Source organism: Thalassophryne amazonica, chromosome 7 (genome assembly GCF_902500255.1).
Source record: "Thalassophryne amazonica chromosome 7, fThaAma1.1, whole genome shotgun sequence".
Classification (NCBI taxonomy): Eukaryota; Metazoa; Chordata; class Actinopteri; order Batrachoidiformes; family Batrachoididae; genus Thalassophryne; species Thalassophryne amazonica.
The window spans coordinates 4,221,537-4,247,215 of NC_047109.1; the positions used below are offsets into that span (position 1 = coordinate 4,221,537).

At 44.7% G+C, this 25,679-nt stretch overlaps 1 protein-coding gene across 2 annotated transcripts in view; it reads right to left on the reverse strand.

Annotated features, from left to right (window-relative positions):
- The window catches only part of selenbp1 (selenium binding protein 1), a 98,572-nt gene that overhangs the window by 7,889 nt on the left and 65,004 nt on the right, over positions 1–25,679 (reverse strand). For both annotated transcript variants that reach the window (XM_034173741.1, XM_034173740.1), the window contains exons 5-11: positions 24,828–24,948; positions 24,548–24,730; positions 24,079–24,260; positions 23,295–23,373; positions 20,218–20,339; positions 17,940–18,032; positions 13,393–13,511 (exon numbers count right to left, since the gene is read on the reverse strand). In XM_034173741.1, coding sequence (XP_034029632.1) covers positions 13,393–13,511; positions 17,940–18,032; positions 20,218–20,339; positions 23,295–23,373; positions 24,079–24,260; positions 24,548–24,730; positions 24,828–24,948 — 899 coding nt within the window. The remainder of the gene's footprint in view (positions 1–13,392; positions 13,512–17,939; positions 18,033–20,217; positions 20,340–23,294; positions 23,374–24,078; positions 24,261–24,547; positions 24,731–24,827; positions 24,949–25,679) is intronic.

Sequence of the window (25,679 nt, forward strand, 5' to 3'; positions counted from 1 at the left end):
CCCATTCACAAGCTATGATGGGGTGAGGATCAACACTTTGTGAACAACTGCATGAAAAAATAGTCCAACAGTTTAAGAACAATGTTTCTCAACATTCAATTTCAAGGAATTTAGGGATTCCATCATCTACAGTCCATAATATAATCAGAAGATTCAGAGAATCTGGAGAACTTTCTACACGTAAGCGGCAAGGCCGAAAACCAACAATGAATGCCCGTGACCTTCGATCCCTCAGGCGGCACTGCATTAAAAACCGACATCACTATGTAAAGGATCTTACTGCGTGGGCTCAGGAACACTTCAGAAAACCATTGTCAGTTAACACAGTTCGTCGCTACATCTACAAGTGTAAGTTAAAACTCTACCATGCAAAACAAAAGCCAAACAACATCAACAACATCCAGAAACGCAGCCGCCTTCTCTGGGCCCGAGCTCATTTGAAAGGGATAGACACAAAGTGGAAAAGTGTGCTGTGGTCTGATGAGTCCACATTTCAAATTGTTTTTGGAAATCATGGACGTTGTGTCCTCTGGACAAAAGAAGAAAAAGACCATCCAGATTGTTACCAGCACAAAGTTCAAAATCAGCATCTGTGATGGTATGGGGGTGTGTTAGTGCCCATGGCATGGACAACTTACACATCTGTGATGGCACCATCAATGCTGAAAGGTCCATCCAGGTTTTGGAGCAACACATGCTGCCATCCAAGCAACGTCTTTTTCAGGGACGTCCCTGCTTATTTCAGCAAGACAATACCAAGACACATTCTGCACGTGTTACAACAGCGTGGCTTCGTAGTAAAAGAGTGCAGGTACTAGACTGGCCTGCCTGCAGTCCAGACCTGTCGCCCATTGAAAATGTGTGGCGCATTATGAAGCGCAAAATATGACAACGGAGACCCCGGACTGTTGAACAACTGAAGATGTACATCAAGCAAGAATGGGAAAGAATTCCACCTACAAAGCTTCAACAATTAGTGTCCTCAGTTCCCAAACGCTTATTGAGTGTTGTTAGAAGGAAAGGTGATGTAACACAGTGGGAAACATACCACTGTCCCAGCTTTTTAGAAACCTGTTGCAGGCATCCATTTCAAAATGAGCAAATATTTACACAAAAACAATAAAGTTTATCAGTTTGAACATTAAATATCTTGTCTTTGTGGTGTATTCAATTGACTATAGGTTGAAGAGGATTTGAAAATCATTGGATTGTTTTTATTTACATTTTACACAACGTCCCAACTTCACTGGAACTGGGGTTGTACTCCATCTCATAAACAAAGTCCTCCACAAGCCTCCAACAGTAGGCCTTGACTATAAAAAAGCACTGTTTTCAATAAAATATCTGCGAAATAAGGGTTAATATTAGAATATATCCCTGAACTGTCATTGCTGTTACTCTGTGTCCATGATGTTACCACATGCAACTTAACAGCACTGACAAAAAATGACAAAATACACTTTCATTCATGAACCACAAGCTTACTGTGTTGAATGTGTAGAATTGAATTTATGTATATTCCGTTTTATAGTGAATAATTGGCCTTACATTTTTGTTATCTTTTGATTCTTCATGTTAATCTGTTACTTGTATCACTCAGCTTTTGGCATTGTGGTGATTATGTAATCGAATTCTCCGACTGAAACTGAAAGAAAAGACAGAAAATTATTTGGACAAAAAAAAAAAATCACAAATTTGAAGATTTGAGTTAATTGAAAGCATAAAATCAAATCAAAATTTTAGCTTAATTGAACTATGGGTGTTGTCTGGATGTTACTGTTTTGACTAAATGTTTCTATTTTTATTTCAGATTTTGAGCTTATTTTTGCAAGGAATTTGGAGGGGAACTTTGCAATGTATTAAATTCAACCAGTGAAGTAGTACCTGGTGTTCTTTGGGACTGATTGTTTTAATTTGTTGAATTCTTACATCAGGGGATTGCCGAACGCCTTTGTCTCTTGTGGCAGAAAAATGCACTCTCAGTGGCCCTGTGACTCCCGGCCACACGGAAGTGGAAAATTTTATTTTGTTTTTATTTTCAGGAACGAATGATGGAGAACTAGTGTGTGGAGTCTGGATGGGACGGGGAATTTTTGGTTCTTCCTGAAGAGCATACTAAAATAAATCAGCAGAGATCTTGGAGGATCATTGACATTTCAGATTGGACTTACCTTAACTCAGTTTGAGTTAAGGTATATCCACGCGGACTTTGTTTTGTATGTCGGCATAACATTTATGATGTGGTGATATGATTACTTTTTGTGCAATGTACCATACATGTCAACCTATACGGATTGTCCGTAAATTAAATGGATTTTTCTGAGTTTCAGAGTTATACGGACGTACAAATAAAGTCTTACGGATATTCAGGGTTTGGTCTGCAGCAGGTCTGTAATCAACCGTTTCTGCAGCGCGACTCCACTTTGATGCATGGATCATTGAAGCAATGCTTTGATCCACTAGCTTGTTGGTTCTTTGATTCGCTGCTCTTCAGAAGCAGTAAGTCCGCTCCTTAACCCCTCTCAAAGCCATTAAAATATCGTGAGTCACTTTTGTGTGGATTAAAGTCAATAACTGGGACTCTTGTCTTGTTGTAGTCATGAAACGAGAATCATCCTCCGTTCCATTCACACAGCTCGAAACACTGCGCGGCCCTCTGGTGAGACAGAGTCCGGTTGGAATTAATAACTTCAAAATGAATCGCTGCTTTAAATAAAATGACACCTCTTACAAACATTGTAATACAGACAAGAAACTACAATCGACTAAAATGTTGTTTTTTTTTTTCCTCCCAAAATGAGACGTCCTGCATTCTTTATGAATTACATCCTGACGTGCAGCACAGCCATCTGCAAGAGCTCAGATGTATGGAAAGACATTCAGGCCAATAATGTCTGAACGGAAATGCTTTGACAAAAACTACAGATTTTGTTTATTTCTATTTATGTTCAGAGATCAAGGATCCAACATATAGAGTTTATTATGTCCAAAGTTTAAGGATCCAGTGACCAATTTCATGTTTATTTACTTTAAGACTCAATAAAATGTTGTTCAATTTAGTCAGCTTTTAAAGCGCCAAATCACAACATAGGCCGTCTCAAAACACCTCACAGGTGATTTTTCAGTACACATGATGAAGTTCTGAGGTATGTTTTATTTTCTTCATTATATTCGATTTATTTTTCATGATTTTATTAATGTATTTCCACTAGTGACACACAGTTCTTGTTTCTGTAAAAAATAACTAAATTTGACACATTCAGTTCTATAAATCTCAGTTCTATAAATCTCTATTGTTTGAAATTCAACTGTGGAGGAAAAACTAATGATCCTGACTTTAATGTCATTGTGGCAACTCATAATATGTGGACAAAACCCAGTTATGTGATACCGCTATGCGGCTGTGTGTACTGTAATAAAACTGATTTTGGTGCGACCTGGAGGTTATAAGGATTTTGTGTTGATTTTATGGATTTTCTCACTTGGTTATACAGGTGGACCCTCAAAGGGGTTGACATGTATGATGTAGACCACCAAGACATGATATGTGTTTTGGTTTTAATAAGGTTTTGTTACAGTTTAGTGGATTTGGAACATAGTGACAGATGCACATTTTTTGTTGGTGGACTTCCTGGGATGTGCTAGGATTTTATACTACAGTAACTGGGCAGCTTTTGTGCTTTACAATAAGCACATAATTTTTTACATATTCTGTAAATTTAATGTGAATCCCATGAGAACTCTAAGACGTGAGTATTTTGCAGAAACGTAGGAACGTACGACTCAGTTTTAAGATTTCAGATTTATTTTGTATTTGACTTGTTTTAGCTTTCCTTGACACAGATATTAGTTTGGGTTGTGTGGTTTTTAATTAGTGTTAAGGTGAATTACATATCATATTTGAAAAGAAATGCGACAGGCTGGCAAGAGAAACTTTGACATACTGTGGTAATTTGGGTATATGTGGTACTTTATGGACCGTCGTGTGGAATGTGACCATTGATTGTTTTCCTTTTGTGGTGTCTTTTCTCTGGTTGTGTTTAGTCGTAGCTCTTTGAGTTTGTTTTTCCATTGAGAAGATGTTTTGTTGTAGCTTTTCTTTGGCGGTTTTTTTTGTTATGTTTTCAGATGCTGACCATGTACGAGGTCTATTAGAAAAGTATCCGACCTTATTTAAAAAAAACAAATGGATTTGAATCACGTGTCCTTGCGTGAGCCAACCTTGAACCTTCATGCGCGATTTTTTTCACGCCTGTCGGTTGCGTCATTCGCCTGTGAGCAGGCTTAGAGTGAGGAGTGGTCCACCCCCCTCGGCGGATTTTCATTGTCAGGGAAATGGCTGAGAGACTGCTGCTTTGCTTGATCAAATTTTTTTTAGAAACTGTGAGGCACATCCATGTGGACACCATTCGAGAAATTCAGGTGGTTTTTGGTGAAAATTTTATGGGCTTCAAAGACATTAAGGGATGTTACTGTCGTTTTAAGGACGCCCTCAGCAGCTGTGGGGCGCGCCGCGCTCCAGCTGCCATCGACAGGCTGAGCAACCATTTCATTTCTAAACGGATGGCTCTGTGGATCCGTGACCATCGTGTGCACTTTCTCTGGTTATCACAAGAGCTGGACATCACCCATTTTCCTGCAGATTTCACTTTTAACAAGAGATTTTGTCGTGGAAAGCCGAGCGGACACTTTGCGCATCATGATGGATTCGCTGCTGGACCGACACAAAACCACCTCCGTTTTGGTCTCACAGGACGGCTTTGAGATGGCGTTCAGACAGCTGTCAGTGGTTTTTCAGTCGAGTGATTATCCAAGAAATTGTGGATGTGCCTGGACATGCCAGAACATGTTCTGTGACGCTTCATCACGGCGTTGCTTTGCGCGTTCCTCCGCACGTCTGTCTCAATTTGCCAAAAAAGTGCTGATGTCCACGTCTTTTCACAATTCCTGTGCTAGTCCAGACGACGTCCCAGATAAAACACAGCGTCCAGTTTGGAAATGAACGGCACATTCCACTGTTACGAGGAGTTTTTGTCATGGAAAGGAGCGGACGCTTTGCGCACCATGACGGCAAGTGAGACAAAGAACACCTCCGTTTCAGAGTGCCAGAAGAACAAGCTGGGACATGCCTTTCAGTGCTTACCAGTCGAGTGAGTATCAGAGAAGGCGGTGCCGCGACGCGCAAAGCAACGCCATGATGAAGCGTCACAGAACATGTTCTGGCATGTCCAGGCACATCCATAATTTCTTGGATAATCACTTGACTGAAAAACCACCGACAGCTGTCTGAACGCCATCTCAAAGCCGTCCTGTGAGACCAAAACAGAGGTGGTTTTGTGTTGGTCCAGCAGTGAATCCATCATGACACGCAAAGCGTCTGCTCGGCTTTTCATGACAAAATCTCTTGTTAAAAGTGAAATCTGCAGGAAAATGGGTGATGTCCAGCTCTTGTGATAACCAGAGAAAGTGCACACGATGGTCACGGATCCACAGAGCCATCCGTTTAGAAATGAAATGGTTGCTCAGCCTGTCGATGGCAGCTGGAGCGCGGCGCGCCCCACAGCTGCTGTGGGCGTCCTTAAAGCCACAGTAACATCCCTTAATGTCTTTGAAGCCCATAAAATTTTCACCAAAAACCACCTGAATTTCTTGAATGGTGTCCACATGGATGTGCCTCACAGTTTCTAATAAAAATTTGATCAAGCAAAGCAGCAGTCTCTCAGCCATTTCCCTGACAATGAAAATCTGCCGAGGGGGTGGACCACTCCTCACTCTAAGCCTGCTCACAGGCGAATGACGCAACCGACAGGCGTGAAAAAAATCACGCATGCGCATGAAGGTTCGAGGTTGGCTCACGCAAGCACACGTGATTCAAATCCATATGTTTTTTTTTTAAATAAGGTTGGATACTTTTCTAATAGACCTCATATTTCATGTAGGGGAGTTCAGGTTTTTCAGGGTTTGCTTAGTTTCGGATTTGATGGCAGATGTTGTGGATGGTTCCTGTTGTTTTGGGTGGTTTGACTGAGAGGTGTAATATGAGTGGTGGATGTCTTTTATTCTGCATTTTCTTTTTTCAGGGCGACTACCGGAGGGCACCTGGGGTCACTGTACTTCGTTTATTATTGATTTTGTGATTTTGCATTGTTACCAGTGAGCTGTTCTTCTTAGCTATACATTTGTTTGTATTTTACTTTTTTAGGGTGGACAACGTGACTGACTGCTCACTGTCATGAGTGAACAGCCGCCGTGTTTATTCTTGCTTATGTGGACATCGACAAGGCGTATTGGTCTGCCTGTGGTGCCTGTGGTGGAGTAACTACATTTCTGTTGTACACCCTGAACATCGGTGTTCTGATACCTGGGGACATGCCTGTGTTTCACAGTTGTTTTTTTTGTGTAAATTTTCGTTGTATTTGTTTCTGGGGTGCGACCATGCAAACTCCACTGTGGAATTCGAACTGTTGTATTTACGCTTTGGTACACGCTGTTAAACATGGAGGTGTGCACGACATGGATTTGGGTCCAACACTCCTTTGTGATGCCGTGTGCGTTGGCTTCTGTGAATTTGGTGTGGACGGTCCCTTGGTAAGTACCTGATGTGGTTAGCTACACGGTATCCATGTGGCTAAAAGGGGGGATTGTACAATAACTATTTACATTCATTTTATTGTTTGATTTTTGATTGTTGCAAATTGCCTTCATAAAAAGGTACACATGTCAAATTGGATAAAGGAATAATCCAGATTATATTTATATTTTCGGTCGATACAATATGCAGACTTCACCGATGGAGATCCAAATTTTACAATAGCTAAAATAACATGAGACTCATAGTATAATTTAAAAATTATTGGGGATGCTTAAGACCTTGTTAGCACTTATCCTGAGACACCAAAATAGTGGATGGAATTTCAGGGGGATCATACCACCAAGATAGTGAAGGTTTGTGCTGAGGGGGACATACATTTAGATATATAATACCCTTCCAGAAGATTGGCTTGGAATATCCACCACCATTTCTTTACTGCTCTGTTAATATTATGGGAAGGGACTTAATTCACTATTTTAGGGATTATAGAGTAAGAAGGAGGCCTGTTAGTATTTCACATATAATATTTGGAATATATGCCAATTCAGTACTGGGGGGGCGCTGACGAATCTAAATTGGTGGTTCTAAATTGCAAAAAGGTGGTTGGAATCAGTTATGTTTATTTCAATGTGCAAAGACGGATTATCTGACCAGAGGCATTGTGCCTGGACTACATGAATAATTCTTAGCCATTTCATGGATGGCTCATACATTTTAGTAAGAAAAAACTGAATATTTCGTATATTTGGTTAAGAGTGTTGTATCTGATGGCCCTGTAACCAGAGTCCTGACGGGACTAAAGACGTGCTGAGGGATTGGCTATGAATTTGGTATCAATCTAATAGTTGACTGAGTTGGGAGAATATTTTGGCAGATGGTTGGGCTGGTACCTTTTATATTATTACATTCAAATTGACTTGACTTTAGCAGTACCTGTACATTTGTTTTTTAAATGCATCACCACTGCCTGAGACCAAATTAGGGGTCTCTTTCCCCTATTAAATGTTACAGCACTCTTAACAAAGTGATACCCATAAGTTCCCCTCCTGAAGAAGACCCTGGAAGAAGACAAGAAAGAAGACCCAAGTGTTTTTACTGCCTGATTAAAATGTTGTGCTGCTGAGTGTTAACACATATAGGCCACGGTTCTTTTTGGAGATGTCTTCTGTGTTCCTTTTTTTTTTTTTAAATCAATTAATTTTTCAATTTTGATTCACTGATACAGTGACTAGATGTTTGTATGATACACTGGGCGATGATGAATCCTTGCTGTGTATAATCAGGTAATGAAGTCCTGTATACCTCATTTGTGTTATTGATATAGGTATTGCAGTGCCTATAATTTGATTTGTCCGTACATGGAGAGACTGACTTTTATTTATTTTTTGCTATATAATAACATGTTGCAACTGACAAAGGAAAATGTTAAGAGCAACTGATGACCACTCCATCAACGTGGATATCTGGAATATTTGTGTTTTATTATGGATGTGTGGATAATTTTATGAGGAACACTAGGAGTGAGCTCCTATTTTCATTGTTATTGTCTTTATAACCTTTGTATCTGATCTTTCCCATATTTCATTTGTTGGTTGAGTGCAGAATTATCTAACAGATTAATCTTTGGGAATTGATGGGGAGATAATTCAATTCACATTCAATGGTCTTAGAAAATTTAAAGGTTAATGACAATTTGGATGTGACACCTTGAATGGTGGTTCCCTCTCACACCTTGCTGCCCCTGCCTTGATGGCATGTTGTGTCAGGAGCGTATGGAAGGCGGAATGGCTTATGACAGGTAAAATTCCACCTCAAAACCTGGGACAACCTAACAGGCACTGTCACGATTACATCAATGTCTCAGAGAGACCCTGACTTATTACATGGGCACTGTGAAGGAGCATCAGGATGGGGTCAATTGATGGTTGCCTATGTGTCTACATGTTTGGCAGAAAATTGATTTGATTGGAATATCGGATCATACATGAGAACTGAATTATGCCAAAATGGTCTTTATTGTTGACATGATAGATTCAGGTCAAGAAGGGGAGTTGTTAGATAATATGTGTGCTAATTCTTTATTTTATGTTAGCTATCAACTATTTGTGTTATTTGTTTGGAAGTTCTGAGAAATATAAGTTAAGTTTTACTTTATTATGAGTCCAAGTTTCGCCCCCTGTTGGTGAGAGCCAGTAACATTAGAAATGTGAGACTAAACCACACCCATGTTAACACCCACAAGGTATAAAAAGTGTTGTATGACTGATTTTAGGGGCCTTTCACAAGATGGACACTGTGAGGGTCCCAGGCCTGGTTTCTAATGTGACCTTGAATAAACTCAAAATGAGGAACACAATGGTTTGATTTTTGGTAAAGGGCAGAATCTTACATAAAAGAACCAGGTAGAAATAACATCCCTCTCCTGGAATGAAGCTATAATTTCAATAATTCCAAAAGAGAACGGAGACAAATTCGAATGTAGCAATTACCATCCAATCAGCGTATCGAATACAGATTATAAATGATTCACTTCCAAAATCTCCAAAATACTGCCAGACCTCATCAACAAGGACCAGACAGGCTTCATCAGACAAAGACAAACCCAAGATAATATAAGGAAGGAAGACCCTACCTATAATGAAGCATGTCAACCAGCACAAACTACAAACCCTAAGTCTGAGTTTAGACGCAGAAAAGGCATTCAATTCAGTATGATGGAATTTTTCATATAAAGTTTTATTAAAGTTTGGTTTTCACCCTCTCACACTTAATATTTTTTCCGTGCTGTACGGCAGACTGACCGCCAGAGTTAAAGTGAGTTTGTCCTACAGGCAGGAACCCAACAGGGCCGTGCCCCCCCCCCCCTTGCCCTTTTCTTAGAGTGTGGGGTCACTGGGGCCAGTCATTTTCATATTTTCTGGGGGTGTCAGATCATTAACAAATACTGGGAAGAAATAAGGGATCATGTGAACAATATAACTGGTGCCAACTTTCCCCTGAAATGTGACTCTCGGTATTTGGGGGACTTACCTGCATAACACTGGGAGAATACAGACAAAAGACTGCTGGGAATTTTACTCCTGGTGAGTAAGAAAGCCATCACAAGGAAATGGCAGAAACCAGAACCTCCAACCATTGAGGACTGGATTGACATACTGCACAATATCTATATCACGGAGGAACGGACCTTTTCCATAAGGATGCAATAGGACACCTTTTACAGGATCTGGACTAAATGGACTGAGTGTGTAAAACCTTATCCATCGGACTTTACCTAAACACTGGAAATGTAAATATCCGTGAATTATGGCATGCTTCCCTAGTTTGACTGTTTACATGTGTTTGTGTGATTATTGAAAAATGTTAAAAATAAAAATTACAAAAAAAAAAGCCCTTGTAAAGCTCACTGCAGGTGTACTGTCACCACCGCCGCTCACAGTGTTGAAGGCTGGACCTTCAACACTTTGGCCAAATCACTGGGGCCCAGAACCTAGGAAGGAGTGACAGGACGCAATCCAGAGGACAACTACTGATGCCTCTCCGGGAACCATGAGGTAGAGAGGTTTGTGTGTCCCTTTGAGACAGAGCTGTGTTGTCTGGAGCCTTCGTGTTCCTGGTAGAGTCTCCTACAGCAAATTGGTCTCAGGTAAGGGGCCAGACTAAGAATGGTTCACAAAGACTCCATGGACAAATGAGGCATACGATCTGGCCCGGAGGAAGCCCGGGGCCCCCGTCTGGAGCTAGGCCTAAACCGAGGGCCCATCAGCAATCAGCAAGTGCCTGGTGGCCAGGCTCAGCCCAAAGACGCAACATGGACAGGAACAGGGAACCACTGGGGTCGGGTGCGCTGTCCCATGGGTGGCAGTGAAAGTCTAGGGCCTGGATGGACCAGATCCAGGCAGCAGGGGCTAGCTCTGGGGGTGTGGAACATCACCCCACAATGGAGGACGTAACCAGAGCTTGTGCGGGAGGTGGAGCACTACCAGTTAGATCTGGTTGGCCTCACCTCCATGCACAGCCTCGGGTCTGGACCCTCTCTACTTGATAGGAGTGCGATCATATTGTTCTCTGGAGTTGCCCAGGGTGTGAGGTGCCGGGCGGGTGTGGGGATACTCACGAGCTGCCAGCTGAGTGCCGCTGTGTTGGAGTTTACCCTGGTATACAAGAGGGTTGTCTCCCTGCACCTTCAGGTTCTGGGGGAGAAAACTCAGAACAACAGTTTGGGGTATTCCGCCTTCTTGGAGTCACTGAATGGAGTCCTGTATGGGGCTCCGGTGGGAGACTCCATTGTTCTGCTGGGGGACTTCAACACACATATAGGCAATGACAGAGACACCTGGAGAGGTGTGATTGGGAGGAACGGCCTCCCTGATCTAAACCTGAGTGGTCGTTTGTTGTTGGACTTCTGTGCTAGTCACAGACTGTCCATAACAAACACCATGTTCGAACATAAGGATGTTCATAAGTCTACATGGTACCAGAGCACCCTAGGCCGAAGATTGATGACTGATTTTGTGATCGTATCATCTGATCTGAGGCTGCATGTTCTGGACACTCAGGTGAAGAGAGGGGCAGAGCTGTCAAGTGATCACCATCTGGTGGTGAGTTGGATCAGAGGGTGGAGGAGGACTTTGGGCAGACCTGGTAAGCCCAAATGGATAGTGCGGGTGAACTGGGAATGTCTGGAGGAGCCCACTGTCTGACAGATCTTCAACGCACACCTCCGACGGAGCTTTTCTAGCATTCCTGTGGAGGTTGGGGGCTTTGAACCAGAAAGGGAAATGTTCAAAGCTTCCATTGCTAAAGCTGCAGTGGGGAGCTGTGGACTGAAGGTCTTAGGTGCCTCAAGGGGCAGCAACCGTCAAACACTGTGGTCGACGCCGGTGGTCTTAGGACTCTGGAGACAGTTGTAAGGTGCTGACAGGCCCAAAGGGTGGCAGCCTCTGCTGTGGGGGAGGCAAAGCAGCAGGTGTGAGAGGAGTTTGGAGCAAACATGGAGAAGAACTTTCAGTCGGCACTAAGGTGCTTCTGGCTGACCATGAGGCACCTCAGGAGGGGAAATGGGGAACCATCCAAGCTGTCTGCAGTAAGGATGGGACTCTGTTGACCTCAACTGAGGATGTAATCCAGCAAAGGAACACTTTGAGGAACTCCTGCATCAGGCCGGAGCACCCTCTATAGTAGGGACAGCGCTGGAAGCTGATGGGGGATCAACTCCGCAGTGATAAAGCCCCAGGTGTTGATGAGAGCCGTCCAAAAATGCTGAAGGCTCTGGCTGTGGATCGGGACTGTCTTGGATGAGACATCTCTTCAACATTGCGTTGAGGTCTGGGATGGTGCTGAAGGAGTGGCAAACTGGTCCCCATATTTAAAAAGGGGGACCAGAGAGTGTGTGCCAACTACAGGGGCATCACACTACTCAGTCTCCCTGGTAAAGTCTACTCCAGGGTGCTGGAAAGGAGGGTTCGGCCGATAGTCAAACCTCTGATTGAAGAGCAGCAAGGATCCTGTAGGGTTCCTGGGAGTATGCCCATTCAGTCTACATGTGTTTTGTGGACTTGGAGAAGGTGTATGATTGGGTACCCTGGAAGGCGCTCTGGGAGTATGGAGTGAGGGGGTTCCTTCTCAGGGCCATCCAATCTCTGTACTCGCAAAGCAAGAGCTGTGTTCAGGTGCTCGGCAGTAAGTCTGACTTGTTTCCAGTGGGCGTTGGCCTCCTCTAGGGCTGCGCCTTGTCACCAATCCTGTTTGTCAAATTCATGGACAGGATATCGAGACGGAGTCAGGGGAGGAGGGTTTCCGATTTGGTGGGCTCAGGGTCTCATCACTGCTTTTTGCAGATGACGTGGTCCTGTTGGCTTCATCAGCCTGTGACCTCCAACACTCACTGGATTGGTGTGTGAAGCGGCTGGGATGAGGATCAGCACCTCTAAATCTGAGGCCATGGTTTTCAGCAGGAAACTGATGGGCTGCCTACTCTGGGTAGGGAATGCGGTCTTGCCCCAAGTGAAGGAATTCAAGCACCTTGCGGTCTTGTTCATGAGTGAGGGGACAATGGAGTGTGAGATTAGCCGGAGAATTGGCGCAGCAGGGACAGTGTTGCATTCGCTCTACTGTACTGTTGTTACGAAAAGGGAGCTGAGGAAAAAGATGAAGCTCTCGATCTACTGGTCAATCTTCAGTCCTACTCTCACCTATGGTCATGAGGGTTGGGTCATGACCGAAAGAACTAGACTGCGGGTACAACAGGCTGAAATGGGCTTCCTTAGGAGGGTGGCTGGTGTCTCCCTTAGAGATAGGGTGAGAAGTTCGGTCATCCATGGGGAGCTCAGAGTAGAGTCGCTGCTCCTTCACGTTGAAAGGAGCCAGCTGAGGTGGTTCGAGCATCTGGTTAGGATGCCCCCTGGGCACCTCCCTAGGGAGGTGTTCCAGGCACGTCCATCTGGGAGGAGACCCCGGGGAAGACCCAGGACTAGGTGGCAAGATTATATCTCCACACTGACCTGGGAATGCCTCAGGATCCCCCAGTCAGAGGTGGTCAATATATCCCGGGATAGGGAAGTCTGGGGCCCCCTGCTGGAGCTGTTGCCCCACGACACGATCCCGGAAAAGAGGTTGAAAGTGAGTGAATGAACTACTGATGGTGAGTTGGACAGAGACTGGGTGATCACTGATAGTGTACTTCCTGGCATACAACCAACTATTGTGGAGAAGACTGATGTATGAGATGACTGACCTGAAACCTTCACTGTGAGGTTTGAGGTCAGTCAGCCAATATGAGTTTTGCTTGCAATACTTACTTGACCTGGTCTGGATAGAACTGTCGGTCCCAGCCGCTGTACAGTGATGTTGTCACATAAAGTCTCCGACCATCTAGACTCAGCTGTAACATCTGAGGGCCCCCATGGATACGTCTCCCCTGAGAGCAAGACAGAAAGACAGACCGACCTTAGAGAGACTGTGAGTACAGAACAGGGGTGCCAACAGGTCACAATGGAAAACACTGGAATGGCCCGAAGGGCATGTGGGGCCGGCACAGAGGGGGTTGCCTATTTTATAAAACGGGAGGTTCTAGGAGCAAATGTGGGCATCTCTGAGGCCAAACTGCAGAGTAAGAATGATATACATTTTTTTTATATGTGGAGAACATGAATAAACTGAAGAAAACACAGCCAGTGAATGTGTGTAAGTTGTTTTATTCTAAGATATGGTACACACATGTTCTCACAACTAATCTGAGTATACTAACAAAAATGACACATTGTGCTGTGTTCACACATTGGCAGGATGTGTTACGAATGTCATTTTTCTGTAATTCATGGCACTTTTCTGACATTCTTAATGTGACAACGCATCTGAACGGGTTTCTTAACAGTGCGTGATACTGGTGGAGCATGTTTGTGGCTGTCAAAAATCTTCCACGAGTGTCACGCACCGGCCTCATTTCGCCTCATGTCACGGAGTTCGCAACTGAGCCTGCTGATTAGTGGTGATCCTTAATTGAGCGTGACAGGGTTAGTCGTGGTTCCTGTGATGGTTCTTGGAGCTCAAACTGTCATGCGTTGTTAAGAAAGTGACACTGAAACGGTCAAGTTTTGACACTAAGTGGAACATGGTGTCACATTTCACTGTGCGCCACTATGAATCACTTCTCTCCCGTGTGCACAATTAAACCCTGCTGCACCACGTTAATTTTATTGCTGCAGTTTGCCGAAGGAGGACAGTGATACCAAGTCGGCTAAGTCCCGTACCAATGGTCCTCAGCGCACTCCTGCTGTTGTGCCTGATGTTTGGGAGAAGGAGTGTGAGCCAGAGGAGTGCCACGCGGCTCTCTCTGTCTCCTCCTCCTCCTCCTTTCTGTGCAACTCCACGACACAGAGACCGACGTTGAGGAGCAATCTGGAGCGAACTGTTCAGCAGCTGACGGTAGCGTGAATATGGGGAGTTTTGTGGAGACAATTTGCCTGATTCACAACATTACAGAAGGATGTGCTGTTACGTGTAACAGTGTGGGACATTATTACTGACAGTGGGTAATGGTTTGTGATTATTCTCCAGCGATCCGTGCCATTAATTGTAAAACGTGGTAACAGGTTCCAACAGTTCCCAAGGACTCCTGGTGCTTCTGCCCGAATCATAACACTCGTGATCGGCAGCCAAGAATGTATACTTCGTGGCATTCGGGACTTGGGGTCATTATGTGTAAACGCAGCATAACATGAATACATGCAACAAAAGGAAGATGAGCTAAACCAGCAGTAATACTGCAGTTTGTATCACTGGAATAGCACCAGTTCAATACATCACAGAACCAGTAGAAAGAATAACGCTGCAGAAAACAGCACAAACTGGAACTCTTATTGCTATATGCAATAAGAGTAGATCCCAGTTGTTTTCACATCACACTTCAACTTTCCATTTGGACCCCAGTCTATTTTAGAAGATATATATAAAAAGATGTAGGTTTGATTATTTTATTGCTTTCTGACCACAGTAAATTTATGGCACAAATCACAAAAATAAGCTATGGCTGATTCTGAAAAAACACCAGCAAAAAGGGTAAATTTTGGTTGGAGTTTGTGGCGTTATGGCAAAAATATCATGAAGACTGTTTCTGTATCTGTTAGGGCATGGTGGATTTGTTCAGGAATCCCACAGGTCACAGGATACCTGTGGGATTCCCACAGGATGGGAGCCAACTTTGCTATTTATCACATGACTGCGACGGTACGGGATTAAAAGCTCACGGGAGCAGACAAGAGCAGGAACCAAGGTTTTAGGCAGCAATGTGTCCTCCTGTCATTTGGGTGGACAATTTTCAAGAAAGACGCCAAAAAAAAAATAGCGGGCAGCTTTGCCTAAAACCGTCTAAAATTAAGACTGGGTCTGATCGCTGCAGCCTGTGTGTGTGTGTGCGTGCAGTCAGCTCGCTGTGAGGAGGGAGTGGGGGGGGGGGCTTGCTTCAGTCAGTGCAGAGTGAGCGCACGCTGAGCACAGAGACAAAACAAACTAAACTGTGTCTCTGCCTTTATTTCTCTCTGGACTGTTCTGACGGTTCGTCCTGTTCACACCGTTAAACTGAAATTATGAGATGAAATAAATTGCTCAAAATTCCTTTAAAAATGAGAATATATGAATGAACACAATAAAAATCACACACGTGTGATTAAAAAACCTGATGTGTGATCACTAAGGGCCCTTGGGCAAGGTCTTTAATCCCCTGTTGCTCCCAGTGTGTCGTGGGCACCTTGTATGGCAGCACCCTGACACTGGGGTGAATGTGAGGCATTACTGTAAAGTGCTTTGAGCGTCTGATGCAGATGGAAAAGCGCGATATAAATGCAGTCCATTTACCATTTATGATGTGTAGAAACTCTGCAGTGATGTTCAGAAGCAGAAATCACATAAAGCAGCTGAGAACTCTGAACTTTAACAGGCTGTTAAGATATTTATTTTAGATGACTTCATGTAGTTGTTTTATGTTGAAGCACAAAATGTGACTAAGGAGGAGAAAAAAGATTAAATGAACTAAATAAATACAAGCTACAAAGTTATTAGTCTGCAGCTCTGTTTCATTTATTTCAAAGTAAGTTACCGCTTATTATTTTCAAAAATCACGAGCCAAATCAGTCTGCATTGTTCAGTTTTTCCTGCAGATGTTTGTGTATTTTTTCCTTCTTCATAAGAGTTTGGTGTTTGTTCTACAAAGTTTGAAAAAACAATAAAATGTTAACACTTTTCTTTATAGCAGTTCTTTAATTTCAGAAATGGAACAGAAACAATCACAAATCAGAAAAAAGTAGGGACTGTATGTAAAATGAAGATAAAAATAAAAATGTTGGTATAATCCCAGTTTCTCCACTCAAACCCACAGAAGCCAAAAGTTCATCCAGAGTTGTGTCGTGGTGGCTTCCCTCACTTGTCTTCTTCCTGCATGGACATTTAGTTTTTGAGAACTGCCCACCTGACACAGATTTACCACAAAGTACCACAATGTTTGTATTTCTGAATGACTGATGTAAATAAAGTCTAAGAAATATTCAGTGAGTTGGAAATGTTCATGTTTTCATCCTCTGACAGTTCCCAAGAAAACTGGCTGTAAATATTATTAATTCATTCTTCCATTTAGAATAAACTTTCCTGTCCCAACCTTTTTTTCTTGGAAAATGCTGCAGACCTCAAATGTAGGAATGGATATATATTAACAATAAATAAATAAAAATAAAGCTGACCTCACAAAACATGAAACATGTTGGTTTCATACAGTCTACAGTTACAGAAATAGAAGACAAAGTAAATGTCAGGATCATTACGTGTCCATCACCACCACATTTTGAAAAACTGTAAGACCACAGGCCATGAATTATTTATGTTTTGTGTCTTTTAGTGAAGTTTTTTTTTATTTGGATTAAGGCAATAAGTGTCTCCCTGTATTACCACAGATGAACTGTTCCTGTTGCCACATCTGAAATAAAACTGCAGAACACTAAAGCCTAAAAACTAAAAGAAGGAAAAAATGGGAGCGGTACAGGAGCGGGAGTCATTTTACCAGGAGTGGGACAGGACAAGAGTGAAAATCTACTCCCGTGTCACCCTCTAATTCCCACCTGTGTCCTTCCTGTGTGGAGTTTGTGTGTTCTCACCATGTTTGTGTGGGTTTCCTCCAGGGGCTCCAGCTTCCTCCCACATCCAAAGACATGCAGGTTAGATGGACTGGAAACTTTAAATTGTCTGTAGGTGTGAATGTGTTTGTCTGTATGTGTCCCTGTGACAGACTGGTGTCCTGTCCAGGGTGAACCCGCCTCACACACTGCTGGGATAGGATCCAGCCCCCGTTACCCTTAACTGGAGTAAGCAGTTGAAGATGAGTGAGTGAGTGAGTGAGTGAGTGAGTGTCCTGTTACAGACTTGTTCTTATTCAATCTCCGATGGCTCACTGACATATTGATTGAGGCGGATTTTTAATTTGATGACAGCTCACCTTCTCAGGCTTCCTCGTTGTGTTTTTCAGTAAATGTGCACATGTTGTTTGTTCGCTTGACCAAGCAGCGCTTTGATTCGCTGTGAGAAGGACACACCCACGAAAACTGTCCAATCAGGACTCTGGTGTCTTGTGACTTAAAGGGGTCTCTTTACCAAAATAAATGAAGTGTACGGTTCATCTACAAGCCGTGAGGAGTGGAGTTGGTCCACAGATCAACCTCTACCCCCTCCCACCCAACCAAAATTTTACACCGTATTTACACTGATCTTAAAAACATTTTGTGGTAAGACGCCCACAGACGTGTGGAAAACGGGCAGCCCTGACAGAAACCCAGCAGAGGACAGAATGCACGGTCTGGTCTACCTGGACGATGCGGGGGCCGGGCTGTGGCTGGTCCTCTGGATCCTCTACAACTTGAACTTGACCATCACTGGTAATGCAACCTCCAAGAAACACCTGCAACAAAAATCAAGTCAGAACCATGTCTCCGTCTGAAGCCCTGGGACCCAAAACTATCAGAATGATCCTCGTCAGTCATTATAATGCTGAGGTCACACTAAATGTTTCTCTCTTTGTGTCTTTTGTCATATGTACGGCATGCAGATGCTGTTTAAAGACTAAAACAGAATTTTTGATTAAAAATGATTTTGATGTGGTTCAGAGCCTGGAACACAATAACCAGATTTATCTGCAGCTCTTCATGAGACGTAGGTTCAGGCAGAACTTTAACTTTTGTCTGAACCTGTGTGCCTCCCACTCTGGACCTCCACCAGTTTGCCTACAGGGCAAACCGCTCCACAGAGGACATTATCACCACAGCTCTCCACACCGTGCTGAGCCACCTGGAGCACCAGGGGAGCTATGTGAGGATGCTCTTCCTGGACTTCAGCTCAGCCTTCAGCCACATCATCCTGGAGATCCTGGTCCAGAAACTGACACATCTGGGCATCTCCACCCCCATCTGCCAGTGGATAAAGGACTTCCTCACAAACCACCCACAGTCCATGAAACTTGGCCCCCACCTTTCCTCCACCATCACACTCAGCACCGGTTCCCCTCAAGGCTGTGTACTGAGCCCCCTCCTGTTCACCCTTTACACGCATGACTGCTCTCCGACCCATCCCACAAACACCATCATAAAGTTTGCGGATGATACCACCGTGATTGGCTCATCTCAGGGGGGGGATGAGTCTGATTACAGAGACGACAGCGTGGTGTTCAGCTAACAACCTGCCGCTGAACACCACAAAAACAAAAGAAATAATCCTGGACTTCAGGAAGAACAGGGCTGACCCAGCCCCGCTCTACATCCAAGGGGACTGTGTGGAAAGGGTCAGCTCCATCAGGTTCCTGGGAGTGTAGCTCTCTGACAGTCTCTTCTAGACTGCCAACACCACAGTGGTGGTGAAGAAACCCCAGCAGCGACTCCACTTCCTGAGGGTGCTCAGGAGAAACAATCTGGAGGAGAAGCTGCTGGTGCTGTTCTACAGAGCCACCATCGAGAGCATCCTGATGTACTGCATCACAGTGTGGTACGGGGGGTGCTCAGCAGCAGACAGGAGAGCGCTGCAGAGGGTGATCAAAACAGCCCAGGGGATCACTGGCTGCTCTCTGCCCAGCCTGGAGGACATTGCCAGCTCTCGCTACCTCAGCAGAGCTGCCAGCATCATCAAAGACACATCCCACCCCAGCAACCACCTGTTTGACCTACGACCCTCCGGCCGACGGTATAGGTCAATCAAAACTGGGACAAACAGACTCAGGGACAGCTTTCTCCCCAGAGTGATCACTGCACTGAACAAAAACAAATCACTCTAATCTGCACCTTCAAGTTTCTTGTGCAATATCTGTAAACCATGTGCAATCTTCCCGTGCAGTATGATTTCACAGTTGTATATATTTCACGTTTTACATTTTACTGGGTCCACATTTTATTTTATTTTATTTTATTTTATTTAGTTGTACATATACTTTGAATAATTTATTGTTAAATTTTTATTATCTTCTATTTGGCAAAAAATTACTCGCACCACAGAAAGCACCTTTTTGGAGTTGCACTCAGATCTCGTTGTAAAGCAAATCGTACAATGACAATAAAGGCGATTCTGATTCTGGATGTTCTGGGAACCAAAAAGAAACTTTACAGTTAATATTCTGATAACATTTGACAAATGTTCTCATAAAGTTTTGGAAACTTTTTTTTTGTTAGCTGGGATGCAGCTGGATCATGGTGAAGTCTGAGGAACATCTGGGTCAGGGTGAGCAGTTGGAGATCTACACAGATCTGGCATCAGCACACTCTGTGTTTCACTGAGACTCCAACCTTCACCCCCTGGACTGGATCTGCTTGTCCTGTTGTTTTTTTGGCGGTCTGACCAAAGCAGACAGTCGCCCCGCTGAGTCAGGTCTACTGCAGGTTTCATCCTGTCATCAAAAACACTGAGGGAGTTTTTCCTGACTGCTGTCAGCAGTGTGCTTGCTCATGGGCTGGGGAAGGTTTAAACCTGGTGCTGTATAAATAAACTCAGTTAAATTCAAAATAACAGAGACATTACTTTGATCATGGGGCTCCAGATATCAAACCAGCTGCATCCCAGAGTCCAGACCGGGTACGCAGCCCGCCATCACAACGCAACTCTACCTGGCCAACCAGCCGGGGTTTCCTCCTGTCAGTGATGTCATACTGTCTGATGTCACCGTGCAGCCAGTTGCTGAAGTAGAGATAACGATCGTCCAGTGAGATCAGGATGTCTGTGATCAGACCTGGACAGAGACGCAGACAGTTAACCTTCAGTCAACTACTGACTGCCAGCAAAACTGACCCATTAGTTCCCTCAGAAGTCTTTATGGTAAACTAGGCTAGCTGATTCCATGCATCCAACCTCTTTGCTATGCTACACTAACTGTGTACCTTCCCTCCAGCCTGTGTGCTAAACTAAGTTAGCAGTATCCTTCCCTCCAGCCTGTGTGCTAAGCTAAGTTAGCAGTATCCTTCCCTCCAGCCAGTGTGCTAAGCTAAGTTAGCAGTATCCTTCCCTCCAGCCAGTGTGCTAAGCTAGGCTATCAGTATCCTTCCCTCCAGCCTGTGTGCTAAGCTAAGTTAGCAGTATCCTTCCCTCCAGCCAGTGTGCTAAGCTAAGTTAGCAGTATCCTTCCCTCCAGCCAGTGTGCTAAGCTAGGCTATCAGTATCCTTCCCTCCAGCCAGTGTGCTAAGCTAAGTTAGAGGTATCCTTCCCTCCAGCCAGTGTGCTAAGCTAAGTTAGCAGTATCCTTCCCTCCAGCCAGTGTGCTAAGCTAGGCTATCAGTATCCTTCCCTCCAGCCTGTGTGCTAAGCTAAGTTAGCAGTATCCTTCCCTCCAGCCAGTGTGCTAAGCTAAGTTAGCAGTATCCTTCCCTCCAGCCAGTGTGCTAAGCTAAGTTAGCAGTATCCTTCCCTCCAGCCTGTGTGCTAAACTAAGTTAGCAGTATCCTTCCCTCCAGCCTGTGTGCTAAGCTAAGTTAGCAGTATCCTTCCCTCCAGCCAGTGTGCTAAGCTAAGTTAGCAGTATCCTTCCCTCCAGCCAGTGTGCTAAGCTAGGCTATCAGTATCCTTCCCTCCAGCCTGTGTGCTAAGCTAAGTTAGCAGTATCCTTCCCTCCAGCCAGTGTGCTAAGCTAAGTTAGCAGTATCCTTCCCTCCAGCCAGTGTGCTAAGCTAGGCTATCCGTATCCTTCCCTCCAGCCAGTGTGCTAAGCTAAGTTAGAGGTATCCTTCCCTCCAGCCAGTGTGCTAAGCTAAGTTAGCAGTATCCTTCCCTCCAGCCAGTGTGCTAAGCTAGGCTATCAGTATCCTTCCCTCCAGCCAGTGTGCTAAGCTAAGTTAGTGGTATCCTTCCCTCCAGCCAGTGTGCTAAGCTAAGTTAGTGGTATCCTTCCCTCCAGCCAGTGTGCTAAGCTAAGTTAGCGGTATCCTTCCCTCCAGCCTGTGTGCTAAGCTAAGTTAGCAGTATCCTTCCCTCCAGCCTGTGTGCTAAGCTAAGTTAGCGGTATCCTTCCCTCCAGCCTGTGTGCTAAGCTAAGTTAGCAGTATCCTTCCCTCCAGCCTGTGTGCTAAGCTAAGTTAGCAGTATCCTTCCCTCCAGCCTGTGTGCTAAGCTAGGTTAGCAGTATCCTTCCCTCCAGCCAGTGTGCTAAGCTAGGTTAGCAGTATCCTTCCCTCCAGCCTGTGTGCTAAGCTAAGTTAGCGGTATCCTTCCCTCCAGCCTGTGTGCTAAGCTAGGTTAGCAGTATCCTTCCCTCCAGTCTGTGTGCTAAGCTAGGCTATCAGTATCCTTCCCTCCAGTCTGTGTGCTAAGCTAGGCTAGGGACCTTTCCTACCAGCATTTCTCCAAATTCCTATCTAGGCTCGGAGGTGCACTGGTGTCCATGCTCATCCCTGGATTCTGTCGCAGGAAGCGAATGCCACTGTTTGGCTTAGTACCCACTGACAGATGGTTGGACTGAGAGGTTGTAGGTGACGTGACATTATCCAGAGTGACTAACAAACAGATGAAAAATATATTTCAAGCTTGTAATTGATCAGGAGATGCATTAAGAAGAAGGTAAAAAATCTTTCCAAAATAATCTCCCAAAGAGAATCTCAACATCTTCAGCTCTGCCACCTCCAGCTCTGCCTCCTGTCTTTTTGTTAGTGCCACCGTCTCTAAACCATACAACATAGCTGGTCTCACTACTGTTTGTAAACTTTCTCCTTCACTCTTGCTGATATTCTTCGGTCACAAATCACTCCTGCCACCTTTCTCCACCCACTCCACCCTGCCTGCACTCTCTTCTTCACCTCTCTACCACACTCTCCATTACTTTGGACAGTTGACCCCAAATATTTAAACTCATCTACTTTCACCACTTCTACTCCTTGTAACTGCACTATTCCACTGGGCTCCCTCTCGTTCACACACATGGACTCAGTCTTACTTCTACTGACTTTCATTCCCCTGCTCTCCAAAGCATATCTCCACCTCTTCAGACGAGACTCAACTTGCTCTCTACTCTCACTACAGATCACAATGTCATCCACAAACATCATAGTCCATGGGGACTCCTGTCTGATCTCATCTGTCAACCTGTCCATCACCACTGTGAACACAAAAGGACTCAGAGCTGATCCTTGGTGTAATCCCACCTCCACCTTGAATGAGTCTGTCATTCCTACTGCACATCTCACTGCTGTCACACTGTCCTTTTACATGTCTTGCACTACCCTCACATGCTTCTCTGCCACTTCAGACTTCCAGAGTACAATCCCACAACTCTTCTCTTGGTAACCTGTCATAAGCCTCCTCTAAATCCAAAAAAACACAATGTAACTCCTTCTGTTCTTCTCTGTGTTATTCAATCGCTATTCTCAGAGCAAACATTGCATCTGTAGTGCTCTCTCAGTATGAAACCATATTGCTGTTCACAGATCTTCACTTGTTTTCCAAACCTAGTTTCTACTACTCTTTCCCATAACTTTATGATGTGGTTGATTTGAGAAGAAAAGGGAATGACAACTGCAAGGCTGCTCTTGGTGAATGTAGAGCTTCTTCAACACACACTAGAATGGTTTGAGTAGAATGATCGCTACTGAAACCAGATTGTGTCTAACATTAGACGGTCCCCTTAAGTTCTGGTACAAACATCAAGGGAACATTAAAGTAAAGGTCTATGGATTAAGGTCTGAGCTGTGTGGGACTCACCAGGCATGTTTGGCAGCATCCATCCTTCCACTTTCTTGCTGGGAACACTAATCACTTTTTCTGCGGCCCAGTCACCCTTCTGATGACACAAAACACAAAGTGATCACATGCAGCTCCATCCATCCATGTGATCCTCATGAACTGAAGGTCGTTCCATTAAGGTCTGTGATGACAGAATGTCATATAGTATTTTACTTGTAACAACAGATAAAAGAGATAAAGCCTCAGTTCTCTGACTGGATCACATCATGTTTATCAGCTGCTGTGGGTGACACACAGATGATCAGACCAACATGCAGCATGTGGTTCATGTGGCCGCAAAAATAAATGACCAATAAAGCAGCACTTGATAAGAAAACTACATTTAAATGTGAAGTTGAAAGCAGACATTTAAATTAAAGACACCGGTCCCCTGGCCTGGACTTCAGACTTCCCGTAAGTACTCTCAGGTACCGACTATCTTTTTAGTTTGGAGCCAAGAACTCATTGTTCTGACCGGACAATACTGTGTAAGGACCCTATAACCATGTGGTAGTAACTGAAGTGCTCTTGGTTAGGTACTAGAATTCTGAATATGGACTGAATCGGTCTAAAGACTGAGAACTGCGACGTAACCCAAACTCCATGCTGTTGTCTCATAAGGTTGAAACTGCTGAACTGTGGTCCTGATTGTGAAGACTGATGAGGAACAGAACAAACTACTCCATGAAGCTGAATACAGTGTTAGCATCACCAGAACCTAGAACCTGTGTGTTCAACCCCGTAAAACCCGTGTGGTACTGACTGATGTTTTGTAGAATCGGAAAACATTTCCATTCAGAGCACAGCCCACGTAGCCTTCAGGGGCATCAGGGTCGTGGAGAAATCGGATCTCCAGGGGAACAGCTCCCTCTTCTCCCAGATCCAACGTCTGCAGCTTCCTGTGAGTCTTCCAGTCCCAAACATGGAGGCTTTGGCCATAGAGACCTAAAACATCAGTCAGTCTGATGAGCTCAGGTTTGATTTGACAGTCGACAGGTACTTCCTGGAACTATTGTCATGGCTCTGAAACCTTCCCTTATTGGCACTAAAAACTAGCTGTTTCCCTTATGTCCTGACTGCTGCATTTATCCCAGAATTCACTGAAACACTGTGAACCTATAATCCCACTAAACTTTGCTACCAATTCTCACTCCACCTGGACAGTCTGTTGGTGGACTCAGACTCATCATATCAAAAACAAAAAGGAGAAAAGCTGAGATATTTATACTCACCATCTTTGACGTGGGCAGGGTTAAAGCCATCACTCAGAGCTTTGGGCGCGCCCCACTCGGTGCTGATCATCACATTGTGCCGAGGCTGGTACCAGAAGTCATAGCCAAAGGGTGCAGCTTCACCTGGGTGCTCCCAGTTACCAATGATCTCAAAGGTCTCACCGTCCAGAAGGACAAATCCACCTGACAGAACAACAGCAGGTTGGTAGACCCGTGTGTCCACACAGTCTTCCCGTAACCATGTTTCTCTGCTATGTGAGGACTTTCAACCTGGTTTCACCTTTGCCATTGCCTGACGGGTCTCCAATGCAGCTGATCATGATGTGACCGCTCCCCAGACAGTGGGTGGTGTGGGGGTTGGCAAGGCCACACTTCCAGTACAGGTCAACAGGCTCCACCATCTGACAACCAGATCCAGAACAGAGGCTCAGTACTGTCTGCCCCGCCCACATGAGCCCGACACCACACAGTGACAGTGGCTGGTGCAACCAATTCCACCAAGGGTCACCTACCAAGTTAAACGGGTCAAACAGAACTGCTAATTTGAAAACGTCACTACTGTTTCCAAGAGTGTTAGCAGAGAGCCTCGCACTAACGTGTGGGAAAACAGGCGGGCACCATTTGAGAAAAGAATCAAAAGTAAATCAATAAACATGTTAAAACATTTGACTGCACCGCTTTTGCAATCATTTATCCACTCACTTTCTACAATATTCATTCATTCATCTTCAACTGTTTATCCGGGATCGGGTCACGGGGGCAACAGCTCAAATAGGGGACACCAGACTTCCCTTTCCTGGGACAGATTGACCACCTCTGACTGGGGGATCCCGAGGCGTTCCCAGGCCAGTGTGCAGATATAATCTCTCCACCTAGTCCCGGGTCTTCCCCGGGGTCTCCTCCCAGATGGACGTGCCTGGAACACCTCCCTAGGGAGGCTCCCAGGAGGCATCCTTACCAGATGCCCGAACCACCTCAGCTGGCTCCTTTCAACACAAAGGAGCAGCGGCTCTACTCCGAGCTCCTCATGGATGACCAAACTTCTCACCTGGACCTACGTCATGGTTTGTCCCCTGTCTGGGCCTACGTCATGTCTGCCTCCTGTCGGGACCTATGTCATGGTTTGTCCCCT